The sequence below is a fragment of the Triturus cristatus genome, chromosome 4_1 (assembly GCF_964204655.1).
Source record: "Triturus cristatus chromosome 4_1, aTriCri1.1, whole genome shotgun sequence".
NCBI classification, from domain to species: Eukaryota; Metazoa; Chordata; class Amphibia; order Caudata; family Salamandridae; genus Triturus; species Triturus cristatus.
The window spans coordinates 1,220,079,807-1,220,091,831 of NC_140585.1; the positions used below are offsets into that span (position 1 = coordinate 1,220,079,807).

Sequence of the window (12,025 nt, forward strand, 5' to 3'; positions counted from 1 at the left end):
GATCTCTCCAGATTTCTATGCACACATATTTTCAATACCTGCAAAAAGCGTCTCTTTGCCTTCCACAGGACTCGAGGCAGTAACACTCCTTACATGAGTGGAGAGCTGGTCAAGTCACTGCATGACAAATATCTACATGTTGGCCCGCCTCCAGTTAAAACAAATGTAGCTGATTTTTATTGTAGCAGACACAGAGCATGGCTCACCTTAAAAATAATATGGCATGTCACTGCTCTTTTTTGCCCCAATGAAACCTACAAATGGCTGGTTTCATTCCTAAAAGTCAGTTTCCTATCACTGAATTGTATTGGTATTTATATATCGTGCTTTTATGCCAATATGATCCATAAAGCGCTTTAGAAGCATAATGTCTTCCATTGGTCAGGTTTATGCAACCATTCCATTGTTTCTAGATGGCTGAGATAGTGGAAAAATACTGACAAAGTTATTTTGTGAGTTAGATGTAAATGAGACACAACCTTTGGTTAAAAAAGGTTGCACCTTCACGTCTGTTTTATCAGGAAGAAAGAGGTATTCGATAGCTTTATAAACAGCTCGTGCTGCTGCACAAGCGTTTTGCTTCAGCTGTACCAAGACCCATGAGGACAAGTCATATGGGAAACATTTCATTCAAAACACCATGTAAGATTTTTGTCACTAAGTTAGCCATTTTTGCCAAGGAACGGGAATAACGAGCTAACAGACAGAATGCATTAGTTGTTCTCAAAATGAAACTTACATAAACAAAGGTTTATAGGTCCAGAAGAAAAAGTTAACTTGCTACAACAGTAGTTTTTAAGCATGAAACTGACATACCATGCGTTATTCCTGCATCTAGTACTGGGTCCGGAAAAACATGCATAAAATAAATGTAACTTTGTTTTCTTTTGGCCGTCAACTGCAAGAGGAGTTACATACACTATAAATCGAGATGACGTTAATATTGTCCAACAAAGTGACTACCATTCAGGGCTGTAGCTTAGTCAGTAAGATTGAGGGGGGGGGGGGGGGGGGGGATCCGGAGGGGTGGGGTTGTTAGAATCAGATTTTCCATAAATCATGTTATAATACATTATACCACAAGCAAGCGCATACGAGGGGGGCTTAATGGGCAAAGGAAAGAGAGAGAGATGCGAACTGGTAGAGGTACTAGGTGAGAGAAAAGATAATATTTTGTAAAATAACCGACATTTTTTAAATGTATCAAAACAGTGCGGGAGAGAGTCTGTGTGCTTTTCTGTCTGTGTGTATGCAAAATATGCTGGTGAAATCCATCAGGCACCTCGCCATATACAAATCAAGGCCCCTGTACCCAACGTTTCACCAGAAAATACATTTATTAGAGGGGTGTAACACTTTAAACACCCCCCTGAAGCTACGGCACTGCTACCCTTTTCAAATTAATTTTTCTCCCACGGGGTTCGGAAGCAACCATCTCACAGTGAAGATCTCTATTACTTTCAAACGTGTAAATTCGTTATCTTTTGGAGTGCTGGAAAAATAATTTGTCTTCAGTTTGGGGAATGAAGGCTCGACGACCAAGTCTTCAACAGGCAGTTTCATCAAGAGTCTCACTGAAGGGAGACTTTCTGTGAGGAGATTTTGCCCAACATTACCAAACGTATGTATCACACTCTTCAGCTGCTTATAACGGAGTCATCCACAGGGACACATATGGGGCACGGATAGGTACAAAACGCACCAGCTGAACTTACTGATGACGTGTATGCTAGGAAGCAGATTGTTGGCTATCTATGGCTTAATGATCAATGTGGGAACGGACAAATGGACATATCTATTGCCGCACTGGTGTCTCAGCACTAGTGCTGCAAGTCATACTGGTGCCACAAATGAACAGGTGACTGACAATAATATGCTGGACACCCCCACTCGATGACGTGTCAAACTGCAGATAGCTACCTGCATTTCAGTGTGGCGCAAAACAACATGCTAATATCAGGGCCCAGCTTCAGGGGGGTGTTCGGGGTGTTACAATCCCCTAATAAATGTATTTGTTGTAAAATAGTTGGGTACAGGGGCTTTCAGTCGGGTATGGTTGAGGTGTCTGCTGGATTTCACCAGGAAGCGTTTTGTGGTTATTTCCCAAAATAATGTTTTCTCTCACTCAGTACCCTCTCATGCGCCCCTCTTGTCATATAATGTATTTTAACATTATGTGCCATTGTGATTGTTGGAACATCTGAAGTTCGCCCCCCCCCCCAATCTTACTGACCAAGCTACGCCCCTGGCTATAGTGAACATGCAAGCAAAGCAAGGTGGGAAGTGTGCAGAAGAGAAAAAAGGCATAAAGAGAGCTTAAATGGCAGCACAAGGCCTACATACAGCTGTGGCCCTCCGGTGCAGTTTGTCTTGTGGTGGATGTCATTCCAGGTGATGACATTGGGCCGTCCCGTTGTCATGGAGGTGCCGATGGTGAACGTCAGCCGCTGGTCGAAGGCTTTCTTGAACAGGGTCAGGACTTTATTCCCTTCTGCGCAGTCAGGCAAGTAGGCGACGCGTGTGGTTCCTGGATACCGTATTCCCGGATTGGGATGTTCCGACTAGAGAAAAAACAAATACTAGCAACATAAGCAACAAAAAAGAATCTCTGTGTAGACATCCATTTGTTAAAAAAATAGAAAGGGGGAAAAAAAACTTTTAGAGCAATACATGGTGTATGAAACTAAAAAAAATCTTGCCACAGAAAACAAATAATTTTTTCCACTTGGCGTAGTCGAGGTGACCCTCACTGATGGGTGAACATGGCAAACCTATACAGACAGGTGTCACAGTCATGCTCTTTAATATTTTTAATCTAGGCAGCAGAGGTTCCTTTTGGGGACGGTGCCATTTAATGAGCCACTGCGACAAGTAGATTTTTAAATGATAAATCCATGTCCCTTCAACGGTCAATCAGAAGTCAGTATTTCCTTCCCACTGTAAAGCTTATGTCAGGCCAGGTCCTCAGGGCTTGCACTACTCAGAAGCAGATGGACAATTGCAACAAGTTGTGCAACTGTCTGAAAACGCAAGCAGCAGGTACCACTGCAAGCGCATTGACATTCCAAGTACTTCCTCTTTAGGCACTGACCTTCAGAGAGCAGCGATGTTGAACAAGCAAGGTTTATTCGTGGAGGGTGTATGGGGTAAACAATATAGACGGAGCATGTATCACTCAAAATAAAATATAAATGTCCAGTTTTATTCTTCTAGAAAAATATTTAAAACTTAATTACAGTTAAGAAAATATGCACACTAAAGTTAACAAGTTGTAACGGCATTTACATTTTTCGAAAGCACTATCTTCTCTACTCTGTCCTTCACTGTGTTTACACGCAGTTAGCAAAAGTACATTTAGCAGGGCTCATCCCCTTTTGGCGGCAAAATACACAATTTGCATGGAGACTGGTTTTGATCAAATAGTTCGATATCTGGCTTAAGGCAAATGTTTTTTGACTCGGAGCAGTGACAGTGGTAGGACCCACGGGTCTCATACTGTCATTGGTTCAGGTTCCCGGACCCCACCAAGACTGGCGGCTCAGGGGTGTCACTCTCAGCAGGGGCGGGAGCACCAGGAGACTTGCTTGTTGAACTAGGAAGGAGTTGGAGGCTTCTGGTCTTGGAGGACTACATACTTCCTTCCTCACCAGTTAAACAGGTCAGGCCATATCCTTGTGGAGCATTCCACCTACTGGTTCTTTCAGCAGCTGCAGGAGAATTCCTATTTGCAAGCAAGGGGTATGGTGCTTCCCCTAAAAAGAAAACCAGTAAAGATCCTCATTTCTCTACACAAAGTGCAGACATCCAAGTGTGAAAGGTGAACTCTAGGTAAGCTGAGGAGACGATTTTATCCAGTCTTGAGGACAATTGGTATTTCCTAATGCCCAATAAAAATTCAAAGTTCACCCCAAACATTTGGGAGGTACAAATCATAAAGTGCAACAGCTTCATGGCAACTATTAGCGGGCCACTGTTACTGGGTCTATGTGTATCCCATATAGACGATCCTTGCCTCCAGCATAAAGCAAAGGATGCATGCGTGGGGTTAGCAGACTAGTCTTTTCAAAGGGAAACCCTTAGTCAGACCACCAAGCTAAAGTCATGGCCCAAATATTGTCCTCTCCCAGGTCACACATTGACCAACTCCAGCTAGTTCATAGTTTCAGTCAGAGCACCAAGGGTCCTTCCTTAGACTGGCTATTGGAACCTAACTGTAAATTAGCCTCAGAATGAATTCCAGAGACAGGGAGAAATCTAAATGAGCAATATGCGGTCAGATACTGAAGTCTTAACCTAAACACACGGGGGCCAAACCTTGGAACCTACATCACATGTACCCTAGTGCTTACATGCACATATAGCATGGCAATAGCAGGGGAAAGAGGGGTTCCATTTATGGCATTCTAGTCCCTGTGAGGTTCTGGTAAAAATGTTGGAAACACACCACTAGATTCGGGAGACACCAACCACTAGCAGTGGCATGGGCTGGGCATGGGGACAGTAATAGCCACCCAGGAAGGAGTACCATTTATGGATATTCCCAGATCCCCAACAAATCCAAGCATTCTGTCACTGAGCAGCATGCCACAATCACATAGAGCTCATGACTGGAACAACCTGACATGGATCTCCTGTAATGAAAACACAGTGGAAAGCCACCTCAAACTATTCATGACTATCTGAAATGTCCGATCATTCCCTTAGTGAAATGAAACATGATGACAGCGCAGACAGCAGAGAACAGAACATGCTGACAGCACACACAACAGCAGCGATGCATAAAACATGTTCATTTGTAAAGGTACACAGTTCAAAAAGGCAAAAATGACTACATTTACAAGTCAACAATGGTGTAGCGCATGGGTTGAACTTTGTAAAACAAACGTAGCCCATCGCTAATCAGGGCAGTGTAAGGATTTTCGCCTTTTCATGCATGAACATTCTGCTGGCCCATTTTCTAGTGCCTGGGCCACCTTAGTTGTTAGTATGGGCAATTGGGCCATCTCTTCTGGTGGGATTTTTGGGAGCTGCACTGTTGCAGGAATTTACTTTATCCTTCAACTGCTCCTTCTCTAAAACAAATTTAGCAAAACATAAAGGTTTGATATATAATTAAATACTATAATCCAGACAGCCAAAAGTTCTGACTAGTGCACACGATACATCTGGCACATCAATCGTCACCTACTCAGAACATTCCTAGGCTTGGAAGACTGCACCCGAAGCAAAAAAGAAGACTCCGGAGTCCTGCTGGAAGAAGAGGACGCGCTCAAGGATTCAGGGACATCCAATTCCTGCTAGCACCCGGTAATTGTAACTGCTCTTCAAGAGTTACGTGGCTGGCCTAATGCTTTCCTGTGTCAGGAATACAAAAAAAAGGACTCCTGAATCCAAGATCGTCCAGCAGACAACAAAGGATTTGACCCTTAAGGGGACCTGGCAGGAGAGACCTGATACCTTGTAGCATACCCTACCCTGAGGAGCTACTGGCTGCAGAACTGACCATAACGAACTTTCTCAGCAGTTGGAGGAAATTGGGACTTACTTTTTCAACCTCCGAAGGACGGGGACAAGGTCTGAGGCTTGACCACCTGAGTTGCACTTGTGGCAGGCAAAAACAAACAAACAAAAAAACTGGTTGCATGGAACTTCATGCCACACTAAAAACAGGTTCAGCAGGACCTTGTGGTAAGGATATCCATCTTGTGGAGCCCTGCCCAGCTACAGCTTGGCTTCCGCATTGACCAGATGCCACACAAATGAGTTCAGGGAGGGCGGAGATCATAAATCAGCTATTCAGGAGCTGAGTCCAAAAGTGTAGAAACGTCTTCACCCCTCCTCCGCTAGTAATTCAATTCCCGAACACACGACAGCAACGCCACAGCGTGTGAACCGATTGTACCCGGCCTTGCGTTCGAGCGATGAACAACACGTACATTGCAGAAATTAGGTCATAGTCAATACGGCTGTTCTTGTGAAAGACTCAAGATAAGCACATTGAATACTGCGACACAATCCGATTTTGAACACCAAACAGCCCTTGCACTTACCTCTTTTGTATGAAAGAGTTCGACCGAGTCCTGGTCCTGAGGAGAACCCTCAAGTGCTAATAGGGTTTGGAAACGTGTTGACCAAATACAGCTAGGCGTAAGAATTACAATTTCACTGATTGACACAGTGTGCAAACAAGGCAGTAGGCTTGTATATTTATCATCGACTAGCTGTTTGTAGCAGGTTGCAGTAATGTAAATCACAAATAAGTCTGCACCGTTACTGTTTTTTTTCCAACCTGAGGACTGGTCATTTTTTGTTGTTAAATGTTTTTGTCATGTATTTGTCAAATGTCAATTATACTGCATTTATTATTTGATGTATTGTTGAATGATAATATGTATGTCCTTTTCCTATGGCATGAATTTAATGTCTTTTATGTACGCTATACAAACTAATTGTGAAAGTAAAAGGTGGAATAAAAACACCAAACCCTGTTTATGTGTCAAAAGGGGTTTGTCTTAAGAAACACAATTTAATAACACGTCCAATCCTGTTACTAGCAGCTACAGCTTCCAGCATTACCCCAATGGAGGGTTTTGACTTCTAAAAAGTCCAAAGATGAAACCTTGAACCAGGGCTAAGCAGCAAATCTATCAGACCAGCAAAGCACCCTTGGCAGCCAAGAAATCCAATTTGTCCTGCTCTGAGTTTTTGGTGGCAAAAGCAACAGCTTCAAAGGGAGCGCAACCCCAACGTACTTAAATTCGAGGGACCTTCACCGGTCACAGTCTTGTACCTTGTTTTTCTGGAAGATGTTGACTGTCCCTTTAAAGACTAAGTGTAAAGGTAACAATGTTGACTGACAACCTGCTGTGTGTACTCTACCTCTGCTCCTGCACAGTCGGCCTGAATTCGTGCCAAGGTCCTAGTCAACCACAAACTGTTGTATTCAATTGTGCTTAACATTTTCTAGGTGCGCTATGGCTTAAAGCTAAAGGATTCATACCTTCGGTTTCCCTTAAACAATATTAATGATCTTGGTGTTTTTTTACACATTCAATTTTTCTATACTTTTTCTAAATTGGTTTGGAAACTTAATTGTGTTTATTTTACATGCTACACTGAGACTACTTGCTGCTTTATCTTATTTTTGTCAAGAAGTGAGCAATTTAAAAAATATATATATATTCTGTGTCTCTGTACGTAACCATCTGTAAAGTAACGCAATCTCACCTTGTGAACCAAATGATGAAACAATACCATGTTAAAATGGTAATTATGGAAGTAGTCGGAATTTAGTCTGCTGGCAGAAATTGCCTAAAAGGACTACTATACCCATCAACTAAGAGGTCATAGATCTTATGTTTTATACACTCAGGGGTACTTTTCGTTCATCAATATCACCACGGGCAGAGGAAAATAGTAAAACAATGAATGCTTTCTTGGTTTCAAGAAATTGAAGGAAGAAATATTTGAAACAGATGCATGTATCAAATTAAATTAAAAGGTGCTGTAGGAAGTCCCTGCTACTTTTCCACAAAGATTATAGCGAAATCAGCAAACCTGTAGAAATCTACATTTTTACAAAACTACTAACCCTGCTACTTATAAGATTAGTTTATCTATATACTTTAAATTCACCCAGTCTTTCAAAATCCCCCAATTAAAGCAGTTTGATCACTCTTTCCATGTTAAGAGATAATGTTAAGGTTGATGTAGAAAAAGTATGAAATCACTAAATGTTTTGATTCTGCTTGAGGAAGCATGCAACCACATTACCTTATTGAATCAAAGGGGCATAGTCTTCAGATAGAGCGACCACATGAGACAACAGCTTATGTTCATTACGCTTCATCTTCTACATAAGTATCTTATTTACAAGATTGTCCTGGCCCCCAAGACCACGTGCCAAGACATCAATGGGGGAGGTTCTACATTTTCAAATCAAACACATACCTGGACTACGAAGGATTTATGAAGAAAGAAGCTGCATATTAATGGAAGAGCATTTAGAGAAGGGGTCTCCAACCTGTGGAGTAACAATTGAATTGAATTGAAAGGGCATTTATAAAGCGCATGGCTACCCTAGAGCATCCCAGCGCTATAGCAACTCCCAGAGCAAGTACAAGAATTACGGAAACAGAAAAGTCTTTAAACATTTACGAAACAGAACATAGTTGGATTCAGATCGAATGGTCAATGGTAGGCTATTCCAAAGCTTCGAAGCATTGTAACCAAAGCATCGTCCTCCACTACGCATAGCGGGGACTAGGACAAGATGTTTATTTTCTGATCTCAAAGATTTAGCCTGACGATAAGGCTGAATAAGAGCATCATGGAAATCATCCCGACCTACTAACATTATTAGTGTTAAATTGTGACCACATCTGATAAGATTACGTTCATGGCGAACCTATGCTAGATTAGCAGCAGTGATCACCTTAGTGCGGGGTTTCCAGCAGTAATTTAAAAAGGCCCGTTTGAAATGCCTCTACATGGGTAATAAATAACAGCTATAGCTGCAATGCCACTGGCACCAAGGTAATAATTTTAGTAACTAGTTACCAACCATGTATGATTTATCAGTCAAATAGCAGCTTTAAATATGTTTAGGAAATTCCAAGTTCTAAAAAAACACAAATTTTCGACTCAAAAACACACTTTCCAATTTCAGTATACTGTGGTAAATAAAATTCCTTTACCGGGACTTAATTTGATACGGAAACATAATAAAACAGCTCAGTAAATAAGAGGCAGAATCCGTGGTATTAGAGGTTCGGAATGGGCTTTATTCCAATGATCGATTATAATCGGTTGCTCCAAGTTCCATCACCACGGAGGTTCAGGAAGTGAAGTACATACTTTATTGACAAGAAATGACTTTTATAGTACATACATTACAATGAAGCGAATGCAGTAGGCGTAACAATTGATAAGGAAAATGACGATTCATATGTGTAACCGAAAATGGGTGTAATAAGGAGTAAAAAGGAACATAATTGGTTATGATGTCATATATAGGTGGATCTATAAGATAATACTTGGCATAGATGCGCGCGCAGCAGCATGACGTGTGATTGACGTGCAACTAGGGGGTGAAGGGGACTTGACATTTAGCTCTACATGAGGAGACGGAAAGTCTGGGGGGTCAAGTCAACCTAATCCCAAATCATATCTAACATCCTATGTTTAAAGAACTATGTTATCCACAAAAGAAGGACTCTCGGACAGAATCTATTCTATACTGACTGTGCGTGCGTGTACAAGCGTCTAAGTGTCTACACTAAATGCGAGGGGGTAGGAATATTCCATGGTAACAGGGCTATGAATTACTTGCATGAAGACAGAGAAGCCGGGCCTTTTGCTCGGTAGCTGGAAGAATGTTTACTTAAACTACTAGACAGGAATGCATCGGCTGAGGGGTGAAGCAGATAACTCGAAGGTGAAATACAGTTCTTGGCAGAGAATAGGCTGATGTCAGGCTTCGTGAGCCACGCAGAGAATGAGACAAAGTTCATGGTCACAGATGCAGGCCCAGACTGGAGTTTTCAGAGGCAGAAGGCAAGAAGAGTTTGATGACAGAATCAGGGCCTACTTGCCTGGACTGTAAAATGGCATAGGTGAACCATATAAAGCCGGTGGCTTTTCATACTTAGGGATGGAATATCCGGCCTATTCATGGCGGATCTGACAGAGGACATGTTGACGGTGGACGCACATGTGTTTGCGTCTTCATGACTGGAACTGGAGGGGATATACATGTACTTGTAACATGCACATAGAACCGTTGGGGTCCAAGATAGGGGACATAACTGACCAGAAAAATCCATATTTCCACATTCCCTCCTTGTCCCCTACTTGCCCGTCAAGAGATATCAATCTTCATTAAGCCATTGATCTGTTCGCATAACATCATTTGTTCCTCTTTCTTCTTCCGTGACGAATGAGATCTTGGTGGTGGAATACACGATGTGGCACACAGGCCACAGATCGCTGGTCCACATTGTAGACATAGACAGCAACTGAATAGTATGAGGAGGCCAATACCTAGGAATGATAGAACTCTCCATCCCCAGGCTGATATCACACTCCAAAACCAACCGGACCAAGTCCAAGTGCCTGGGTTCTGGTGTATCTGGCTTACAATCTTATGAAGGCGAGTTATAGCTTTATATACAGATGGCGAATTTTCTGGTATGAATACGCAGCAGCTTGATCCGATGACCCTACAAGCTCCGCCCCTATCAGCCAGGATGACGTCAAGGACAAGACGATTTTGAAGCACAACAATCCGCATAGCAGACTGCTCTTCTGTTAAATTGCCTAAGGCGGAAATAGTTTCATTCACTACTGCTTCAAGGGTTCTAGTTAATCTACGTATCAGCTTACTATTAGTAACAGTACCTATATAGGGAAAGATGCCTTTATTGAAATCTGTGTATTTTTCCCATGCTGTTTCAGTGTAATCGACAATTGGGAGATCTCTCCGCTCTCTGTTGTGTACTAAATGAATATTTCTATAATAATCAGGAGGAGCTAGGAAAACAGGTGGCAAAAGGAATGCAATGTAGCAGGTACCATCCCAATCTAGAGGCAGACGCATATATGCAGTCTGACCACATATAAAGTAGGAGTGGCGATAAGCTCTAAATGAAGATTTGCCTTGATCACTGAATTCTACTGTAGTAGTGCATTTACTATGGCCCATATGTATGGAACCAACTTTTCTTACACATAATTCACCTTTCGCTGGGAATACTGACATGGTTGGTAAAACTAGTTCAACTTCGGATTCGACATTTAGGACCATGAGATTAGGAGTAAAGTTACCTAATCCATATACTTCATTTTCTAGATCAGTTCCTGTTCCTTTGGGACGACCCTCCTTGTCAGGGTAACAGACTTTGAATAAAACTAGGTTCAGATTTCCCCATACCCACTGGTCTTGGTAAACGGCTGTATCTGAGTCTATGGAATTTATTAAACTAAACCATGCTCCACAGGAGCCATTATGTGTAAACGGATGTGGAAAGAAAGGCAGGACTCCTTCATAATTCTGATAGGGAGGGAGCCGGCCACACACCCAACAATTAGTTGCATTACTAGTCTGATGGGAATGATGTAACATACTAATGAAAGTGTTATTGCGCAGCGCAAGTCTATAAGACAATTCATGCGGGGGTAAGTCACTAAAAGAATGTTCAGCAGTAACATTGTAAACGTTTCTGGCAATAGGGTAATATATGTGCAACAATATACTTGCAGTAATTATTAAAAGACTTAAGAAAAACAAGATTAATAATGTCACTATGCAATGGCTACGCAGTGATTTACAATACGCCTGTCGTTTCATCATTTTTCGCGACTGTCCATGATTCAGGTCTAGGCGATACATGTCGGAGACAGATTCAACCGCTTCACCTAGGAGAGGACTTAAACAATCAAATCGTCCGACGGCCTAGGCCTTAATTTTAGTCTATAAAGTTCTTTACCGTCGGCCTCAGCCAGAGGTAGTTTTGAGTCAATTGGTGAGGACACACGAGGTGGGCTGTTTACATCTGAAGGAAGTCCATGAAATTTCTTGATATGGCTTGAATGAATCCATCCTTTCTTGCCCTCGATCTTCACGGCTGTCCTTGTGGTCAGTAAAACCAACTTGGGTGTCTTCCACCTGGGCTCCAGCTGAGTCTTTCGGTCGAAATTCCTCACAAAGACGAGGTCCCCCGGAATTACGTCATGGGGTTTCACCTCAGTATTGTCGGGAAAGGCTGCAGCTACCTGTGAACGACAAGATTGTAGTGCAGACATCAAGGAAGCCAAGTAATCTGTCAGCATATTACAGTCAATATCAGTTATTTTGCGTGGTATAGGCGTCCCCCACATATTTGGTGGTCTGCCGAAGATCACCTCATACGGGGATAGCCCTGTTCGAGAGTGTGCTACCATTCTCATGTAGAAGAGTGCAACTGGTAACGCTACTACCCAGTCGACACCTTTCTCTCTGCATATTTTGGACAATCTGATTTTCAGT

General features: G+C 42.3%; 1 protein-coding gene across 2 annotated transcripts in view; it reads right to left on the reverse strand.

Moving 5' to 3' along the window:
* Positions 1-12,025, reverse strand: part of DTX3 (deltex E3 ubiquitin ligase 3) — a 284,871-nt gene that overhangs the window by 22,251 nt on the left and 250,595 nt on the right. For both annotated transcript variants that reach the window (XM_085654596.1, XM_085654595.1), the window contains exon 4: positions 2,344-2,561. In XM_085654596.1, the coding sequence (XP_085510722.1) occupies positions 2,344-2,561 (218 nt within the window). The remainder of the gene's footprint in view (positions 1-2,343; positions 2,562-12,025) is intronic.